We start from the raw sequence: 21,638 nt of genomic DNA on the forward strand, positions 1-21,638 counted from the left end.
TTTGTCAGGACTTCTCTTTGAAATGCTGCAGCAGTCCCATGTGAAAATGCTCCCAAAATTACTGCAATATTATCACAATATTGACATGTATTTCTTCTTAGATATAATTTTGTCTTTTTTAATAAAATATTTGTCCCCAAAACCATTTTTCCTCATTCTTCAGTCTGCCAGGATTTAGACTCTCTGAACAAGGGCAAGGAAGCACTTGGGGCCTGCTCCCTGACCAGCAATGACCTCTTTGACTAACCATTAGGAGGCGCGAGTCATTATCACAGGTAGTCTACATGCCTGATTTCCCTTCTGTTGTGCTGGGAGCTAGGCTGGTTGAGGGTCTGAATCTGACACACTGCATGACACTGAACGTCAGTCCAATAGCAGCAGCACTGAACCATAGGGCCAGGGGACATACCTGTATCACCACATGATAACTTAAATAAGCAGTGATTATTATACAAATCCATGCAAATGACCTTCCAGCTGCCCAGCTGTCCCACACACTGCACAGTTTATAAAGAGGGGAAATACCAAACACCAGCTTCCTTCATACATGGAGAGTGGAGAGCTCCCTCTTGTTCCCCACAACGAAATGTGGTTCCTTCTGTTGCTTTTTGCATATGCTATCTGTAGTATCCCCAAGAGTTTGTCAGAGCCATTTACCTCATCAGGAGAGTATGTGATCGGGGGCTTATTTCCCATTCACCATACCCCATTGGAAGATGTTAATCGATTGAAGCCTGTTGTCCCAGACTGTGAGAAGTAAGTAACAGCTGAATAGATTTATTTCGTACTTGCATTAATCCCTGGAGGGATATTATACCAGTCACAGCATGAGTACAGGTGCAGACAAAGCATGAGGGCAGGTTCAGGCTCTGTGTATATCAGTAACAGTGTCAGGCTCCATGTATATCACTCACAGTGCGAATACAGCTCCAGGTGTTGTGTATAGCAATCTAGAGGTACAGACACAGTGAGTGTACAGGCACTGTGTACATCAGTGACCGCAGGGTTCAAATCTTTTCCTTTACTAAAATGCTGATTCTCACTGGAGTTCAGGTCCATTCCTCCCCTAAAGGTGCTGATTCTCATCAGGGTGTTTGGACAGTCATTATATAAAATGAGCAAGTTACAGGCTAGAATCTAATCAAGGACTTCTGATGGTATTTATAAAATAATATATCCAGGAGTGATTTACAGGCTGGAATATAATCAAAGGGTCCAGGTGGTTTATGTATTGCTGCAGGAGTTCCTTGGGTCAGTGTCCATGGCCTAACCATCTTCAGCTGCTTCATCAATGACCCTTCCTCTATCATAATGTGGGAAGCAGGGATATTTGCTGAAGATTGCACAGTGCTCAGTTCTATTTGCAATTCCTCACGTAATGAAGCAATCTGTGTCTGCATGTAGCAAGATCTGGATAACAGCCAGGCTTGGGATCGTAATTGGCATTAGTGCCACGAAAGTGCCAGGCAAAGTCCATCTCCAATAAGAGAAAGCCCCAGGAAACCTTTTGTTTTCTCAATCTCTCCTGCATCCAAACCCTATTGTTCTTTCCTTTTGTTCTTCTTCCCACCTCCTTCCTTTCACTTGCTCAAAACCTATTATATTTCTAACTTTATTCAGTTCTGATGAAAGATCACAGGCCTGAAACGATAACTCTGTTTATCTGTCCACAGATTCTGTCAGACCTACAGAATATTTCCAACATTTTCTGTTTTTATTTCAGATTTCCAGCAAACACAGTATTTTGTTTTAATTGTAGGGAGAATTTAACCATCTCCCCTTGACATTCCATGACACTCTATTCTTGACATTCTATTGTCAAATACCCTACCATCAACACTGTGGTGGTTACCATTAACCATAAACTTAACTGGACCAGCCACATAAATACTGTCAGAGCAGGTCAGAGATAGAGTACTATGTGGCAACTGACTTACTTCCTTACTTTTCAAAGCCTTCCCACCAAATACAAAGTGCAAGTCAGGAGTGTGATGGAATACTAAGGCAAAATACTGCAGATGCTGGAAATCCAAAGCTCTCCACAACTGTGGGTTTTCCTCACCTCATGTCTGGGTCTGTTATAGAATTATAAAACAGTACAACACATAAGGACGACATTCAGCCCATAAAGTTTGTGCCTGCTCTTTTGAAGAGCAATCCAGTTAGTCCCATTCCCTAATAATAATAATAATAGTAATAAAAAGATAAAAAAAAACCGCGGATGCTGGAAATCCAAAACATAAACAGAAATACCTGTAAAAACTCAGCAGCATTGACGGAGAAGAACAAAGTTGACGTTTCGAGTCCTCATGACCCTTCAACAGTCATGAGGATTCGAAACGTCAACTTTGTTCTTCTCCGCCGATGCTGCCAGACCTGCTGAGTCCCATTTCCTAGTTGCTTTCCCTTATCCATGCAGTTTTTCCTCAAACATTTATGCAATTCACTTTGGGAGGCTACTATTGAATATGTATCCACCACTGTATCAGGCAGTGCATTTAAAATCATAATCATAATACATGGTTTTCTTCATGTCACTTCTAGTTCTTTTGCCAATCACCTTAGATCTCTGCCCTCTTGTTATCAACTCTTCAACCACTGGAAACAGCTTCTCTTTTATTTTCTCTGTCTAAACCCTTCACGATTTTAAACATCTCTGTAAGAACAATTCCACCTTCTCTAGTCTAGTCACATAACTGTAATCCCTGATCCACAGAATCATCCTAGTATATATTTTTTGTACTCTCTGCAAATCCTTCATGTCCTTTTTAAAGTGTGGCACACAATATATGGAAACAGTGCTCCTGCTGAGGCTGAACTAGTGCTTTAAATAGGCTTGGCATAAATTCCTGGCTTTTGTACTCTATTCACGAAGCTCAGGCTGTCATATACTTTATTAGCTCCTTTGTTAACATGCCCTGCTACCTTCAAAGATTTGTGTTAGGCCCCTTATTTGCATGTACAAAGGTCTAATGCAGTGGTCCTCAAACTGTGGGTTGTGACCCCAGTTGGGGTTGCAGAAACAGCGAATGGGGTTGTGAGCTCCTCATCCTCCATGACTGCACCCCACACTGGCGCACCAAGGCCCAGGAGGCACCCAGCCCTGCCCTTGCCCAGCTTGTCTCTTGTTCTCATTCTCTGAGTCATAACATTGTGATTTGCACTTTATTGCGGTACTATTGAATTTTTCTACTGTATCCAATCTTTTCACTGGTGGCATCCTTCTCAAGACCACTTAAAAATATCACCTGCAGAGTCACCGCTGCACACTGGCTTGAGCTCAGGCTCTCAGATCTGCCGCGCCTCCCCGCTGGTTGTGCATGGTGTTTGTGGTGGAAAGTGGCTACTTACAGTGTGTGTGGGAGGGGGAGAGGGACTGATTACAATGTGTGTGGAGGGAGGCAGGAAGGGGGCTCTTTACAATGTGTGTGTCTGGGGGTAGAGGGGCTGATTACGATGTGTGTGTGTGTGTGTGTGTGTGTGTGTGGGAGAGAGGACCTGATTAAAGTGTGTTTGTGTGTGTGGGCTGGGGTGGGGGAAAGGGGACAATTACAGTGTGTTTGTGTGTGTGGGGTGTAGAGGGGCTGATTACAGTGCATGTGTCTGGGAGGGTGAGGGGCTGATTACAATGTGTATGGGGGGATGGAGAGAAGAGCTGATTGCAGTGTGTGTGCACGTTTGGGTGTGTGGATGGGGTTAATGAAATCCTCAATAGAAAATTAAAAGTTTATTTGACTCATCTCACGTTAAAATCAATGATGTCAAGATGGCCTTTAGGGAACCCTGTTTAATGTTGCTATAGATCAGTAATGTTGATTGCCAAGGCGAACATCAATAGTATCCGCTGCTTCCTAGCCAAGGTCCATGACCTGGAGCGGCTCAGATGAAGTAATGGACTGGTGAGTATATAAAATAATAACACTTTTATAAAGTACTTTATAAACTCAGATTTTCATACTTATGTGATGTATTTTATGTTGATCTATAATACATGAACATTAATATTCATATACTGAATGTTATTACACTGCTTTATTGCTGTATTGTTTTTGTTGGCATTGGGACTCACATTAATTTTCAAGTGTTAAAATGGGGTCACACTGGAAAATAGCTTGGAAAGCACAGACTTAATTTCTGTTTCAAGTGTGGGCACGACAACCAATATGATTGATATGCACTGCTTGTTTGTCATGAGCGCTTCCAGCCCATCATATTGAATATTTAGAAGATGTTTAGCATCTGAAGTATAGGTCCTTCATGGCCGAATTTCTAGACGATTGAATTTAAATTAGTCATCTCTTTCAGGCTGTATTACTGGTGAACCCATCCTTATAGAGGCCAACAGTTTGAAAATAAAGAACTAACTAGCCTTTATGTAGACATATATCATGTCCTTTAGAAACATCCCATAGTGCTTTATATAAAGTAACTGACATTGTTCAATTCTGGTTTCAATAGATTTATCACAGCCTCTCTCTTAAGAAATCTCACCCTTGTCTCATAAATCTTTTCAACTACCACCTCATCCCTAACCTCAATCTTCCTTGAATGTGTTGGCATCTCCCAGCCCTCTCTCCCAAAGCTTCTTGACCTAATGTTTTCAGTCAGATTTCCATCCTGCTCAAATCCCTAGCTAAAGTTACAAATAGCATTGCTTGTACAAAGTGAAAAAAAGTTGTAGTGTAATTGATAGAAATTGATTTCTATGACTAATCAACAGCTCCATTATTGTTATATGAAGTGACTGATAGAAAGTGAACTAGATAGACATTGGTCTTTTTTTTCTAGAAATTTTTATGTCCAAATGTTGGAGCGAATGGCTGGCAACTGTGGATCTGATCCCCGCATGATTCATGAGTATTATTGTGATGTTCTTGCCAATAGCACTTAAATTGAAATAAATCACTTTCTTTTGCAGGTCAGAATTCAGAACAGGTATGTTGACTGCATTCCAAGCAATGAGATTTGCTGTTGATGAAATTAACAACTCAACTGAACTGTTGCCGGGTATCACTCTGGGCTATGACATTGCTGACAGTTGCTTTGAAGTTGTGGACATCCAAACTATGTTCAGGTTCCTGTCAGGCAAGCAAGGAGCAGAGGTGGAGATATTAAACAATTACACAGCTTACCAGCCCAGGGTAATCGCTGTCATTGGACCACCTTCAACAGATGTAGCAATTACCATTGCTAGAGTGTTAGGCTTTTTTCTTGTCCCTCAGGTGAGTTTATTTGTGTCCCTTGCTTATGTTTATGAATTGCAGCAGAGGCAACAGATTGTACAGATTTGCTCCATCATCCTGATTGCTATGTTGTCCATTTGTGCTTTGTTGTCCATTCTATTTAAAAATGTCATTCAATTTCCCCACCCCCGCCCCCACCTTCCCCCCTCCCTCTTCTGCAGGTGCTGACAAATGTTCCCTTTAAAATTTAGTTATTGTGGGTGGCCCATTTTTGTCAGTGCATGATCCCTTTCGGTTTGCTGCATGGTCACGCAACCATGCAGCTTAGCGAGAACATTGGTGCTGACTCGCACTGAGGTTCAGGTCCTCCTCTGGAGTTGGTGACTGTCACCATGGTTCAGGTCCTCTTCTCTCCTCTCCTGAAAATGCCCAAGCCTTCCAAAATCTCAGAAAAATGACCATTAATTTTGTGTGAGTAGTTAGCCAGTGGGTGTTGGCAGAATATTCTGGGTTAGCTGAGTCAATACTGTCCTCACCTGATGTCCATGATCATCATGAGTAACTGGAGAGTGATCAGGGCCAGCAACCCTGGTTAACTTTCCTCTTGTTCTTGACGTTTGTAGCCCTGCTCATTAACACGGAAAAGATCAGCAAACTTAACACAGACCAGGAATGGAATGCGCTATCCCTTGGTGGCAGCATCTGCAGACACAGGTCAGCTTGTACATGTCCGATACTGGCATCCAATTCCTCTTCTCTGCCATCTATTTCAACCCCTCCCCACTATCTCCAATCTTAGATGAGCTGCAATTTTTTCTAACTAAACATTGGGAAGACTGAAACTAAAGTCTTTGGCCACAAACTACAAACTTTTGCCACTGACAGTGTCTTTTTCCATGGTTATTGTCTTATGCCGAACCATTGTTGACAACCTCAGCATTCTATTTGGTGCCAGGTTGAGTTTCCCATTCCATATCCTGTCCTTCACAAAGACTACCTAATTTCATCTCTGTTTTTATCTTACTTACCGCCCTTGTCTATACTCCAGATTCATTTATTGAACTTGGCAAAAGAAAGAAATATAAACTGCTAACTTCTAACACTATAACTTAAACTCTACCCCTTTATTAAGTCCCTATACACACACATATAAGACACACAAAATACACAAAAACATGGATTTTATGGGTGGGGTAAAAGAGTTCAATAGCACCAATTCCAGAGTACAGGATTCAATGGGGTGATTTTGATTGATGTCTTCCAAATTCCTTTCAGTTCTTGTTGATGACATGAGGTGTCTTCCAGCACTTTCAGTATTTAGTTCACTGGTTGAGCACTTGCCTTTCAATGTCTCTAATAGTGATTTTCTCTTTTGCCTCTTGACATGGGTTTTCAGAGAGAGAGCAGGTTATAGAGATACAAGGAGAAAAACCAGCTAGCTGTTATTGTGGAATTACTGGAATCTTCCACACACAGGAGAAAAAGGTTTTAGGTCTTGTTCCTTTCAGGCTAAGAGCTATTCTTCTGCACTGTCCTCATACAAAACCTGGTCAGGAGCCAATTAAAATGCTGTTGCCAGGCAGCTCCTTTGGTCCAAGACTCCTTTCTGGCACCATCCTGCCTCTCATGGCACACTCTGTTCCAGGTCTGCAACATTGTATATACCTCTCATCCTGCCCCAGTGGACATGTCCTTCAAACTGCAACCACTATAATTCCAATACACAGTCCAAAAGAAAACAAAAAGACATGTTCTTTACAACAATCCAACAGAAATAAAAATAAATGTTCCTTACACAATGCACTCTTTGCTGGCTTCTTATCCTCTACCTTCCATAATCTTCAGCTCATTCAAAATTCTTGTCACTTGTCCAAAACTTGCATCAAGTCCCACTTATTTATCATCCCTGTTTATGAATGACCTACATTTGCTCATGGTCCCTCAACACCTCCAATTTAAAATTTTCAACCTTGTGTTTAAATACCTTAAAGCTTTGCTCCTCCTTATCTCTGTAATTTCCTTCAGTCCCACAATGCTTCCCCTGAACCCTTTGCCATTCAGTGATCTGTGACCTAACTCCATATACTTGCCTTTGCCCCATATCCCTTATTACTTTCGGTTAACAAAAATCTATTAATCTCCAATTTAAAATTAATTTGATCTAGTAGCAATTACCATTTGCAGTAGAGAGTTAGAAACTTTTACCACCCTTAGTGTATAGAAGTGCTTTCTAATTTCACTTCTGAAAGCTGGGGGTGGGGGTGGAGGTGAGGGGGCTCTAATTTTTAGACTATGCCCCTAATTGTTGACTTCTTAACCAGTGGTAATAGTTTCTCTCTATCTATCTTATCTGTTCTACTTAATGTCTTTAAAATTCAATCAATTCACTCCTTAACCTTCTAATTTCAAGGAATACAACCCTAGTTTGTGTAATTTATCTTCTGTTGCTCCAACTCTGACCTCTAGATTAACCCAGTCCCTTCACCACACCATTTTTGGTTGTGCCTTTTGCTAGCTGCCATGCTCTGGAATTCCCTCCCTAAATCTCTATCTATCTCTCTTCCTCAGAGCTTCCTGAAAACTAAAGCTTTTGGCCACCCCTTCTAATATCTCCTTCTTTGGCTGGGCATCTACTGTACAGATTTTACAATGTTTTTCTATGTTAAAAGCACTATATATTTTTATAGTTTATTTTCTCCATGAGGCAATCAATGCATTTGACAATTGAGGTCACAGGGAGCTAGAAATCTCACCACATTTGTTTTGAGTCAGAAAGCACCAAACTATACTTGGGCAAGACCAACACAAGGGAAGATAGAACAAACTGAGGTTGAGCCAATTGCTCAGTGGTAATACTCATGTCTGAGTCGGTAGGTTGTGGACTTCATGCCCCACTTGACTTGAGCACAAAAGTCCAGGCTGGCACTTCAGGGCCGTACTGAGGGATTTTTGCACTGCCAGAACTAGGTGGCATCTTTTAGATGACACATTAAACTGAGGCCCCTTATGCCCTCTCAGATGGGCATAAAAGCAATATTTGAAGAGGAGGTCTCCCTGGTATCCTTTCAAGTTGTTATCCCCCAACCAAAATCATTAAAATAGATAATCTGATCATTTATATTGTTGCTGCTTGTGGGAACTTGCGTTGCTCAAATTCCTACATTACAACAGTAATGATATTTCAAAATTACTTCACTAGTTGTAAGGCACTTTGGGATGCCTGAGGTTGTGAAAGGTGCTATATAAATGCAAGTTTCTTTCTTTCTGCTTCTGCAGATCAGTTACCTGGCATCTGGTGAGATCCTGAGTGATAAAATGCGTTTCCCATCATTTTTACGGACCATTCCAAGTGACAAGAACCAAGCAAATGCGATGGCACTACTGATACAGGAATTCCATTGGAACTGGATTGCCGTTATTGGGAGTGACAATGAATATGGGCGCAAAGGGGTCAACAGAGTGATGGAACTAGCCTCGGCAGCAGGAATCTGCATTGCATATCAGGGTATCATCTCCACCTCCCCTGAGGTTGTTATCCAGATGATCAATAATATCAGCAGTACTGTCAATGTCACTGTCCTCTTTTCCAATGAATTAGTGGCACATGTATTTTTCAGTCTTGTCGTGGCACAAAATCTCACCTCCAAAGTATGGATCGTAAGTGAAGCTATTTCCGTATCACAGGATATAACAAATATATCAAATATTGAGAGCATTGGAACAGTTATAGGCATAGCAATCAAGGAAGGGCAGATGGCACACTTTAAGGAATTCCTAGACAAACCCTTGAGCCCCACTAATCCAAGAATCATGCCAGAATCAGGGTTGGGAGAGAATACCAACAGCAGAGGCAGCTGTGACCAAGCATGTAACCAATTTGATTGGCTGAACGCCAAGCATTTGAATTCTATGTTTTACAGGCTGGAAAAGCGGGTTTCATACAACGTGTACTCGGCTGTGTATGCTGTCGCCTATTCATTACACAGTCTACTCCAGTGCAATGCAGCACAGTGTGACAAAACACACAAAATCCTCCCCTGGCAGGTAGGTATGTGTCTTCAGTATATCCTTTACACAACAGTAAAAAAGCACATAAAAACAGAGGAGCAGGAAATCTCATTAGGCTAAAAAAAACTGTTCCTTTTTTAACACATCAAACCCACCTTCTCACTATATCCCTCAACTCCACCTGCCAACTTCGCCATTACCCTTAACCCTATCTTAACATATCTCAATTGCTTCTCTCTCTAGCTACACATCTGTCACTTGAACCTATTTGTACTGGCGGTTTCAATATCCATCTTCAGGTAACTTCTCAAAACTAGCTTTTACTGTGTCCTCATCCAACTCCAGAGTAGTTTAACTGTTCCCCCCTCTTCTGAGTTCCACAGACCAGTGGAGCTATCTTACTTAAACACATGAATCTACACTGTGATTGTTGGCAGGATCTGAGCTGTGGGAAGAATGCACTATACCCAATCTTCCCTGATGCCACATATGTATCTCCAGGAAGTTCATCAGGCAATAATCAGGATAAGGGAATCAGACTTTGTTTATTCTACATTCTATCCAGGAGAGCCAAAGCAATTTTTATCTTCTTCTGTTTCCATGTTAACTCAGCACGGAGCAGGGATGCAATACTTCAGTTCTATACCAGAAGGTGCAGTACTGAATGTCATGTGATGCTAATATGCATTTCTATATCAATTATTTATTTTACATGTTGATTTCATACAATGTTGTGGGATTTTGTAATAACCATAACCCTTAAATTAACTCTAACATTGATCTAAACCCAAACCCTGATCCAAAAACTAACTCTAATCCCCAATCCTAACCCACCCATAACTTGAAGCTTCACCCAACACTCATTTCAACCCTATCCTGTCCCTAACCCTGACCCATCTCTAACCCAACCTAACCCAAGCCTTTATCTTATTCCTGGCTCAAATTAGAAATGCCACCCAAGCTGCAACTCTAACGCTACTACTCCTAACCCTCAACGGAAAGAAAGAATTTTCAGTTTTATATTACAATTTCTGTCACCAAATGTCTTGAATCAGAATTAGTAAAAAGGAAAAATTGGGCCACTAACCAGAAAACGCAGGACAAAACCCCAGGATTTCAACACAAGCCCAAATTCTAATCCTAATACCCTGATCCAAAAACTAACTCTAATTCCCATCACTAACCATCACCTGACTCCAATCCTAACCCACGCATAACCCGAAGCTTCACCCAACTCTCATTTCAACCCTATCCTGTCCCTAACCCTGACCTATCCAGGGAATGGCTGTCCCGCAAGCTTTTGTTTAGTTGAAGAAGGTGCAATGCATGGATATGCTCCTTCTGTCTGCAAAGGACAGGGCCCTATATGAACATATGTAGCTTCGAGCACACCTAAGTGAGCCACTTGGAGCCTGACTGATAATCTTAAATTGGCTGCCAGTGTAATTCTTAGTACTTAATAATATTGCTGAAAAAAGAAACATGCTATTGAAGCTTTTCATCTTGTACTCGTCTTGACAGATAGGCAAGAGTATAAATTGTAAAGGGAACAACAATTTATACTGCATGAGAAGAGAGTGCAGTTTGGTTAGCAAGTGGATTCTGATTGGTAGAGGTCTTGCCATGGAGAATGCACCAGTGAACAGCTAACTGCCAAGCTTTTGTTTAAATTCAAACCAGGTAGGTCGACTCTGATTGGCCAAGGCATTGCCATTGGGAATGAATCAGTCATAGGTCGTATGTCCCAACTACTGGTAGATCATTTCAAACAGCATGCTATTCAGCTGTGCACAAAGGGCAAAGTACTGATTGTACCAAAGCAGCTTGTTATCAGCACGATCTGCCAGTCATTGGGACATCCAGCCTATATACCTGGCATCACACCAGCACTGAAATTCATATACTACATTACTCATTTGTGTGATATGCAGAATATCTTTTTGACTTGACAGCAGCATTTTGTTAGTGGAGAATACCTAACCAGCTCATGCTTGCAAAACTCAAAACATAGTGTCCAACATTAGATGTGGTTCCAGGATTGGACAACACTTGCTAAATAATCCTGACTGTTCTAAGAATTACACTGACAGCCAATTTAAGATTATCAGTCAGGCTCCAAGTGGCTCACTTACGTGTGCTTGAAGCTACATATGTTCATATAGGGCCCTGTCCTTTGCAGACAGAAAGAGCATATCCATGCATTGCGCCTTCTTCAACTAAACAAAAGCTTGTGGGACAGCCATTCCCTGGTTCATTCCCTTGGCAATGCCTTGGGCAATCAGTCGACCTACCTGGTTTGAATTTAAACAAAAGCTTGGCAGTTAGCTGTTAACTGGCGCATTCTCCATGGCAAGACCTTTACCAATCAGAGTCCACTTGCCAACCAATCAGTACTCTCTCTCATGCAGTATAAATTGTTGTTCCCTTTAAATTGGTATTCTTGTATATCTGTCCTGATGAGTGCAGAACAAAAAGCTTTGACAGCATGACTCTCTTTTTCAGCAATACTCAAGTTCTGTACTACCAAATGACTATTTGGACAAATAATACTAAAATCGGCCCTAACAGTCAAGTAAACTGCAAAGTTCCAATCATAAACCCTATACCATTAATATAAAATCTTAAATCCTAGTCATAATCCACAAGTGTAATGAGTGAACCTGATCCTTACCCATACCTGATCCCAACTAAATCAACCCCTCCGGGGCTAACCCAAACCCCAAAGGTGAAACCTTAAACTTGAATCCCAACATCCCACTCCTAAACCCAATTCTTAAGATTTAACCTGAGCCCTAACACAGTAGCTGACTTTAAGACCCAAGGTCTGATCCCTAAGAACTGACTCCTAATCCAAACCATGAACCCAGAACATGCCCCTAACTCCAACTCTTAATGCAAAAACCTCACCCCAAAAGGGTTTAACTTCATTCCCAAGCCCCCAGCCTTTCAATAAATAATCCTACCAGAGGGAGCAGTAACCCTATGAGAACCAAGATGAATCACAGCCGTGATGCCAACCGGGATTTTAAAAAAGACATTAGCAAGAAAAACTAGGCAAGAAGGATTAAACAAGTGAGCTAAATAGAGACTCCAACAATGGTTGCGAGCATAAACACACAAAGGGACAACAGCCCTTCTGCTCAAATTCCCAACCTAACACAATCCAAATCCAACTGTATTAAACCAGCCTGAACTTTAACCTGAACTATTGCTGTCAATCATGTTAAACCTGTGTCTCAGTTACTCAGCAGCTTGAAGATGGTGAAATTTAATCTTCATGATCACACTCTCTACTTCGATGAGCACGGAGACCCACCCACTGGTTATGACATTGTTTTATGGGATTGGACGAGGACTCAAGTCCATTTTAAGACTATTGGTTCTTACTTGCCAACTGCCAGACAAATGAACATTGATTCATCCTTGATCCGCTGGAATTGGGGAGATAACTTGGTGAGAATTCAACCAAAGCTTCTTTCTGGTCTGAAAGGCTCACATTTTTTTTAAATGTACTTTATTCATAAGATATCTGAAAGAACATTACAAAACATTTCTAAAATACCATCAAAAAAAGTGCAATCAGATTCAACTTTTACACATGGAACATGAGGCGCTTCACTACAATCAATGAATATTACGATCATTTCAATATGGTCATTACAGTCAGACAGTGTAATGGTATTGGAGTTATCAACATACATCATGTTGCACTCTGAGGTGCTTCAATACAATTACAATACAATTAGTATTCAATGCATACATTTATTGTGAGCCGTACAGCCCGAGGGGTCTATACCTTTCCCACCCCATCGGTGCACTATGGCAGAAAGGTCTTAAATAGCGACCTTTCCCCGTTGGGCCTTTGAGGCGGCTGCCCCAAGCTTTAATGCGTCCCTCAGCACGTAGTCCTGGACCTTGGAATGTGCTAGTCTGCAACACTCGGTCGGGGACAACTCTTTGCATGGGAAGACCAACAAGTTTCGGGCAGACCAAAGAGCTCGCCGAGTTGATGATCCTCCAGCTGCAGTTGATTTTTGTCTCAGCGTAAAGGCTTGCATTTATGTATTAAAAAGGCACCTTGACAGAGTTGCTTAGTACTCTTGCCTCTGACCATAAGCCAGAAGGTTTTGGGTTCAAATCCCATTTTAAAAATGAGGCTGATACTGTATTACAATGCTGAGGGAGTGCTACATAGCTGGAGATGCCATCTTCTGAATGAGATCTTGAAGTGAGTCTCTGCCTGTCCTCTCAGGTGAATTCCATTTTACTATTAGAAGTAGTGCTGTAGTTGCTGGGTCCTTCATTCAATGAGCTTTCTGTGCATAAATTGGCCACTACATTTCCTACATTACAAGTGATTATTTCATTGGCTGTAAAGTATTTTGGGACATCCTGAAGTTGTGAAAGACACTTCAAAAATGCAAGTTATTTTTTATTATCATTAGGAAACATTTCGAAATGTTTGATATGCGATTAGTTCCAGGTGTTATTTAGGCATATATAAATAGCCAGATCCAGCCAACACCAACAAAATGAAAAAACAATTAACTTATTTTTGAGTCGAAATATGGAATATTGATCAGGACAGAAACTTCAAAACAGAACTTTTGGTTAAGGTTTATCAGGTAGACATGATCTTGATTTCATATCTAACTGAAGGATGGCGCTTTTGACTATAGTATTCCCATTTACCATGCGTCCTGTAGAGAGGTCATCAGCAGAGGTCACTGGCAGAAACGATTTGAGGTTCCTGGCAGCAATTGTCAGGATTCGGCCCAAGGGGCTTCAGGGTCATTGTGGCTGACCTAAAATACACCGGGAATTACGATTGCAGTGACCTTTCACACTCTTGGACTGGGTGGGGCAGACACTGTCTCTTCTACTTTGTGGTTGGGTGGGTCTGCGGATCAGGCGCTGTCCTTTCTTGCTCTGGAACTGCATGGGTCGGTCAAACACTGTCCTTTCACACTTTGAGGCTGTGCAGTATGGCCCGTCAGACATTGTCCTTTCCCACTTTCAGACTGAGTGGGGCAGTACATCAGAGACGGACAGCAGCTGACACCTAGCCTCGGGAATAAAGAATGTCCATGTGAGTGGATTCTTTGTGGCTCCACAGCTGTTATCGGGCAATGTCCTTGTCAGAGACATGAGTTGAGGGGAGATTACTATAAGGAGAGTCTAAATAGAGGTGGATTTCTGAGGGTTCTCCCGTTTGTCTGACAAAACCTTGGAGGAAGTGCTCGGAAATTCCAGGAAAACAGTCTAAAAATATACACATTTTTCCCCTGGAATCTCAGCAGTCTTTCTGCTGTATTACGATGTTCAAACGGGAGATTTCCACCCCCCACTCCAGACTTGCAGCCTGCAGAAATTCAGCTGGGTCCCTCCGAGAACCAGAGATTGACGTCTCGTGTTTTTCTGCCAGATCCCGACATCTAATTGTTCAGCGACGTGTAATCCAGGACAGAAGAAAATCCAAAGAGGGATCCATCCTTGCTGCTTCGACTGTGAAGACTGCCCCTCTGGAACATTCCAGAATCAAAGTGGTCAGTAGCAGTGTTCCTGCTCTTTCTTATCTCGTTCTTGGTTTATTTTTTCTTACTCTCTGCGGATCGTGATGTATAATGAAATACTTTCAGTTATTCTCTCTTTCCTCCCTTGTCCTGCTGAACACATTCAACTAGAGAGGTTTGGGATCATCTCTTTCCCCAAAATGTCAGCCCTGGCTAGCTCCACTGGGGCGATGTTTGTTATTAAAAAGTTGGGATAATTATTGTTGGTCTATACAGCTGCTGATCTAAAACGTGTTACCAAAACTGGAAAGACCGAGACTCTAGAACTGGGTGGACTGTGGGTCCTTTCACACTTTGGGTGGGACAGTGAGTTAAAAACTAGCTTGTTTTATTCAGAGGTCCACAAATTGGGTTGTGTTGGGCTCGTTTTTCAGATGCTGAGCAGTTTATCTAATCTCAAAAGTGGCAGGCAGTAAACATACGCAAATTTTTCGCCGGAAGTGGGGAGCCTGACATATTCAGTAAGGATAAGCAAGAAGCATCCTTTACCAACACCTGGAGCAGGTATTAGTTTCTTTGCATGTGCAAATTAATGGTTCTGGACAATCAAGGACAAATTGAAGTCCCTGTCACGCGACTGGTTTGATGAGTGCCATCGCAGGTTGCATGTAGGGAAATGAGCCTGCAACTGCATGAATGTGGACCCATTCTGGTTCAACATTTAATTTCCTCCCGATCAGCATTGCTCCAACCTCAATCCCCACCCCCCGTCTTCTTCGATTTTCTCCCAAAGCCCCAAGGGGACCCATTCCTTAACCTCTGCCCCGCCCGCCCACAACAACACCCTGGGAGTGTTTGATATGGAACAATAATTTATATAGATTTTTCTTTTCCCACCTATTTCCATTATTTTTAAATGTATTTCCGTCCATTGTTTTATCTCTACCTTTTAGCCTATTTCGATTCCTTCACCCGGCTGCCACTAGGGCTATCTGTACCAGACCTACTGAGTTTTTCCAGGTATTTCTGTATCTGTACCTTGCTTGTCCTGCTTTCAACCCTTAATTAGCACATTCCTTAGATAATATCACCACCTTCAACACCTCTTTGTCCTTTTGTCTATGACATCTTTTGGCTATCTCCACCTATCACTGGGCCTATATCCTGCTCTACTTGTCCCACCCCCTTTAAACCAGTTTATAGTTCACCTCTCTTCTATTTTTACTTAGTTCTGTTGAAGAGTCATACGGACTCAAAATGTTAACTGTGTTCCTCTCCACAGATGCTGTCAGACCTGCTGAGTTTTTCCAAGTATTTTGTATTTTTGTTTTTGTTTTGGATTTCCAGCATCTGCAGTTTTTTGCTTTTATATTAATGTAGAAGGAGCTTTACTCTTTATGTAATCTATGTTGTACTTGCCTGGCATATTTGATAGGACAGTATGGAAAGAGTTTTACTCTGTATCTAAATTGTGCTATACCTGCACTAGAAGCGTTTGATGTTGACAATAAAGGCCTGAAAGGGAAAGTGCTTCATTTTCCACCCTTATCTGAAGTAGCACAAGACTCTAAAAAAAAACAGATCTCCTGACATTGCAGTGTTCAGTGTGCATCATTCAGTTTCTGTCTTGCTGCCAGTCTTGTTCTTTTTGCAGGTTAATAACATTGAGATTTTTGCAGATCCCTACCATTGCATGGATTGCCTATGGCAACAGTGGTCACCTCCTAAAAGCCACCGCTGCCTGGAACGGAAGCTTTATTATTTGGAATGGAACAGTGCTTTCTCTATCTTTCTGTTGATCTTGGCGAATGGTGGACTTGTGCTGACCATCACGATAGCAATGATCTTCATACTCAATTACAATACTCCGGTTGTCAAGTCCGCTGGTGGCACGATGTGTTTTCTCATGCTTGTGTCGATGTTCTGTGGCTTTTCTTGTGTGTATTTCTATATTGGTAAACCAAGCAAATTGTTCTGCCAAATAAGACAGCCATTCTTCATGGTGACCTTCACGATCTATCTGTCCTGTATCCTGGTGAGGTCTTTTCAAATCATCTGCATATTCAAAATGGCCACCAAACTGCCTACAGCACATGATTATTGGGTTAAATACAATGGGCAATATCTGTTCATCTTTCTGAGCACCTGTGTCCAATTTGTCATTTGTGCTGCGTGGTTGATTTCAGATCCACCTAGCCCCATAGGTCACATAATCGAGAAGGCAATCGTCCTGGACTGTAATACTGGTAACATGATTGCCTTTTGTCTTGGTTTCCTTTATACTGTTTTGCTGACAGTGGCATGTTTCTTATTTGCTTATATGGGAAGGGATCTTCCAAAGAATTATAACGAGGCCAAGTTCATTGCCTTCAGTATGATGATCTGCTTCATTTATTACATTCTGTACATGACATCAATGGTCACCCCTAATCAGGAGAGATACACCTCATCCATACAAACCTTCCTGACAGTCACCAGTGCCTTCAGTATTGCCATGGGCTACTTTCTTCCGAAATGTTACATCATTTTGTTTTTGCCACAGAATAACACCGTGGCTTATTTCCAATCCTGCATTCAGGATTACACAAAGAGACAGAATAGGGCAAATTAGGTTTCATAAGCCACCAGATCGCTTACCATGTTGTGTTTTAGCATTATTAAAGGAGATTATTTTCCTTCATTTGTGAATATTAGGAGCTTGCTTCCTTTATTTGGCTATTTCATGAGCAAATGGAGTAACATAGGGCATAATAAATGGTAACAAACAGCTCAAAAGCCTCACCTCTTCCTATCTCTCTAACCTCCACTCCTACAACCCTTTGAGATCTCTGCGTTCCTCCAGTGCTTCTTGTGCACTACCCACTAAATGCTCCTTACCATTGGTGGCCATGTTTTCAACTGTCTAGGCCCCAAACTCTGAAGCTTTTTCCTAAACCTCTCTGCCTCTGCACCACCTCTTCCTTTAAGATGCTCCTTAAAACCTACCTCTTTAACTAAGCTTTTGGTTATCTGACTTAATATCTCCATCTTTGGCCCAGTGTCAATTTCTATCTTACAATACTGCTGTGAAATGCTTTGGGATGTTTTACTATTTCAAAGTTGTTACAGCACTATTTTTGTAATAAGCGGGGAAATAATTCTTCATAATGTGGAAATCTAAATTAAACCTCTCCTCATTTCCTGGGTTCAGAAATATTTACTTACAGAAAGAGAAAGCAGGACGCCTGGAAATTCAGTGGGTTGGACTTGGTCTCTGGGATTGCATTTCCAGGCAAGGCTGATGGGATGAGAGTCTTCAAACTTTGCTAGCTTTGGGGGTTCTAGAGAAAATGAGTTTGGATAGTGGGAATCCAGCTCCCATGGACAAAGGCCCACAGCACAAACAAAACTAAGTTTGACAATAGATGTGACATTTCACAGGATGGCTGATGCAGGTAGGAAGTCTCTTCCTAAACTGAATATATTGGAAGAACTTTAATCAGCGGAGCTAGGGGGATTGCGGCTGATGCTGACACAGGTTCTCCTTAATGATTAGTGCTGCATTGGCCACAGCTAATGTTGGCCACCCCCTACCCGCCACTCCCCCACCCCACCTGTTACTGATGCCAAAATTCACAGATATATTCATTGTTCAGGAAATGAGTCCCAGTTAGCACCAGTAGTCTGATATCAAACCTCAACCCACAATCTGCATTGTGCTATCCAGGGAACATACTCTGATGACATCTATTTAAATCACATTGCCAGGATTATTCTTTGCTAGATTGTAGTCCTGCCTGATTTCACTTCTCACTGTCACTGATTATTTCAGTCCTTGAGCTGTGTTGGACATCTTTGTAGACTATGGAAAATGCTCTCTGAAAAATAAAACTAGATACATGATGCGCAGTCTGTGTTGTGCTTTCTTTTCATTTTAGAGGGGCTAACTCCTTCCTTGAGTACAGACCCCAAGTTGCAGTCCCACCCAATACAGCCTCACAGGGTACTGTTACACAGGGTACAGTCCCATGGGATATTCTAACAGTCCCAAAGGGTAGTTTTGTAGGCTACAGTCTCTTGGGGATAAGTACTGGGTGTGGAGTCTCACAGGGCACAGTCTCATAAGGTACTGTCTCATGGTTCCAGTCCCACAGTGTACAAGCCCATAGGGTACAATCCCACAGTGTACAGGCCCATGGGGTATATAGTCCCATGATGTAGAGTCCCATGAGGTACAGTCTCACAATGTACAGGTCCGTGGGATAAAATCTCAGAGGGTACAGATTGAGAGACTATAGTCTCATGGAATACAGTCTTGCGGGGTTCAATCCACACGTACTGGTCCATGAGGTAAATTTCAACACGGTAAGGCCCTTTCAGTCAGTGCTTTCCAGATACGATTATACGAACATACAAAAAAGGAGCAGGACTAGGCCATTTGGCCCCTCGAGCCTGCTCTGTCATTTGTGGCTGGTCTGATTGTGGCCTCCACTTTCCTGTCTACCCCCTATATCCTTTGACTCCCTTGTCAGACAAGAATCTATCTAACTCAGCCTTAAATAACAGCCTCCTCATAACAACTTGCAGAAAATGTTTTGCCAATTATCTTAAATCTGTGTCCCCTGGTTACTGACACTCCTACCACTGGGAACAGTTTGTCTTTATTTACAACTTTAATTGTGCTGTTTGCTTATTGTAGTACAATCTGCAGGTTATCAGCCTAACAGTGTGAATCACCCTATATAGGGGGCACTCCCATCAATGTGCAGTTTAAATGGTTTTATTTATAGATGTCAAAGGTTAAGTGTGCCAACAGAATGAAGTGATGTCATCTGCTTGTGATGTACTATGCACCAATGAACTTCCCAGCACCTGTGACAAGATGGGCCAGCTTGGATTTTACTTTAAGTGGGGACAGTGAGTTGTAATCCATTCCAAGCCCCAGGCCCATCCATAGAAATGTGAGTTGAGATACAGGAGGAAGTGCTTGTGCATCAGGCTCACAGGTACTGATGACTATTTCCAGTAATACAACCTTCAGCAGGGACCATGTGGTGACAATGCCATGGGCCACTACTTTATAATCCGCTTACATACCTGTCTACCTACATCCCTGACTATCTGCTTTAAATCATTCCAAATAATCAGTCAGAACAAGATAACTGCCAAATACAAGACAAATTGACTATAAAATGGAAAGGCCAAAGAAGGTTTACTCTGTATTAAACTTGTGCTCTAACTGCCCTAGGAATGTTTGATGGGACAGTGCAGAGGGAGCTTTACTTTGTAGTATATCTAACTCTGCTTAGTCTTGCTTCACTATCTAGACTTCACACAAGATGAGTACAGGTGAGACATACTGAAGAAAGAAACTGTGGAACCCATATTCAGTGAGACTCAGTAGCTTCAGGAGAGGGGATCTGAGCCCCAGTGAGAATCAATTCTTTCAGGGGCGAGGATTAGTAATATTGTGGGATAACTGCTACTAATTTTATTGGTGCTGAGATTTGACCTTTCATCCCGGGTGAGATGCAATATAAGGTGTGGGAGTTTATTTATGGTACTGGAGATGTGTTGTTTTGTTTACTCAATGGTTTATTCATCTCCATAACGTCTACAATATGTCAATGTGTTTACACTTCATCTTCAGTTCCATTTCCCATGAATCAGTCATTAACATTGGACCTTAATACATTGGCATGTGTAAAACTCTTCTTTCCAGGGGCTGGCTATTGACAGAAAAAGGCCATTGCAGAGAAAAGAGAGTATAATTGTAGGGAAAAGATGTTAAGAATAACAATGAGATGACTGTAATAAGAATGAGGAGTGAGATAGTAAGAACGAGAATGAGAGGAAGAATGAGAGTGAGCTCATGACAATTAGAGCAAGAGGATAACTGGGGAATAGGTGCGAGGAACAGCCAAAGGGGAAATAAGAACGACAGAGGGATGATGAAAACAATAACAGGATAAATGAGAACCAGAGACTGAGAGTAATACTGGTTTAAAAACAAAAAAACTGCGGATGCTGGAAATCCAAAACAAAAGCAGAAATACCTGGAAAAACTCAGCAGGTCTGGCAGCATCGGCGGAGAAGAGCAAAGCTGACGTTTCGAGTCCTCATGACCCTTCGACAGAACAGTTCTGTGGAAGGGTCATTAGGACTCGAAACGTCAACTCTTTTCTTCTCCGCCGATGCTGCCAGACCTGCTGAGTTTTTCCAGGTATTTCTGTAATACTGGTTTGTTAGATAAACTGGGGGCAAGGTTGTCAGAATGGTTGACTTTTTAACAGACCTGACTTTATTTTATCGATACTGAAAAACGGATGTTTAATGGAGGGGACGTTGGTGTTCATGTAACTTGTATCTGCGCGAGAGTTGGTGTCTTCAGGTGACAGGGGAGAGTGAGAAAAAAGATAATGGATATTAAACGACGTTATGTTACCAGCAGATAATGGTCCCTGGGAGACCCTACAGTGTCAGGATACAGGGTAGGGGTGCTTGGCCTAAATAGCCAAGTGGTTATGGTACTGGGTTTGTAACCCCAAGATCAAGAGTTCAAATCTCACAATGGCAAACTATGAAACAATGTAACTTCATCTGAATAGGAACAGATGGAAACGGGTTTGTACTCGAAAGTAGGGGTGTCAGACGTTCGGGGGGAACGTCCAGTCTCCACTACCCACCTCCCCCAAGCACTGGAACCGGTTTTAACCAGTCTCCACCACCACCTCGCGCCCCTGCCCCCGCCCGATCACAGTCCAGCCGCGCGCAGTACCTCGAGCGCGCGTGCTCGCAGCTCCGCCAATCACGGCCTGACCTTTTCCCGCTCTCCGGCCCTTTGCGCCGTGACGGTTGGAATTTGCGCTCCGCTCGCGCGACGGCTTCTTCAACCGCCTCCAGCCGCTCTACTGTAATTATATACCATTTATAATCAAATATATTTGACAATAAA

General features: G+C 42.1%; 1 protein-coding gene across 1 annotated transcript; it reads left to right on the plus strand.

Moving 5' to 3' along the window:
• The first annotated feature begins 586 nt into the window (after window positions 1-586).
• On the plus strand, window positions 587-18,020 carry LOC121288452 (taste receptor type 1 member 1-like). The gene is made up of 6 exons (XM_041206985.1): window positions 587-756; window positions 4,919-5,222; window positions 8,460-9,227; window positions 12,432-12,644; window positions 14,617-14,737; window positions 16,384-18,020. The coding sequence occupies exons 1-6, from the start codon at window positions 587-589 to the stop codon at window positions 17,313-17,315; spliced, it is 2,508 nt and encodes an 835-aa protein (XP_041062919.1). The 3' UTR covers window positions 17,316-18,020.
• Window positions 18,021-21,638: the final 3,618 nt, after the last annotated feature.

This window comes from Carcharodon carcharias, chromosome 15 (assembly GCF_017639515.1).
Source record: "Carcharodon carcharias isolate sCarCar2 chromosome 15, sCarCar2.pri, whole genome shotgun sequence".
In the NCBI taxonomy this organism is placed as follows: Eukaryota; Metazoa; Chordata; class Chondrichthyes; order Lamniformes; family Lamnidae; genus Carcharodon; species Carcharodon carcharias.

Bases quoted from the DNA above. Each gene is read 5' to 3' on its own strand.
- LOC121288452 (XM_041206985.1), top strand. From the start codon at position 587: ATGTGGTTCCTTCTGTTGCTTTTTGCATATGCTATCTGTAGTATCCCC. The intron at 757-4,918 runs GTAAGTAACAGC...TTTCTTTTGCAG, and splicing joins GTTGTCCCAGACTGTGAGAA to GTCAGAATTCAGAACAGGTA. The intron at 9,228-12,431 runs GTAGGTATGTGT...CCTGTGTCTCAG, and splicing joins ACAAAATCCTCCCCTGGCAG to TTACTCAGCAGCTTGAAGAT.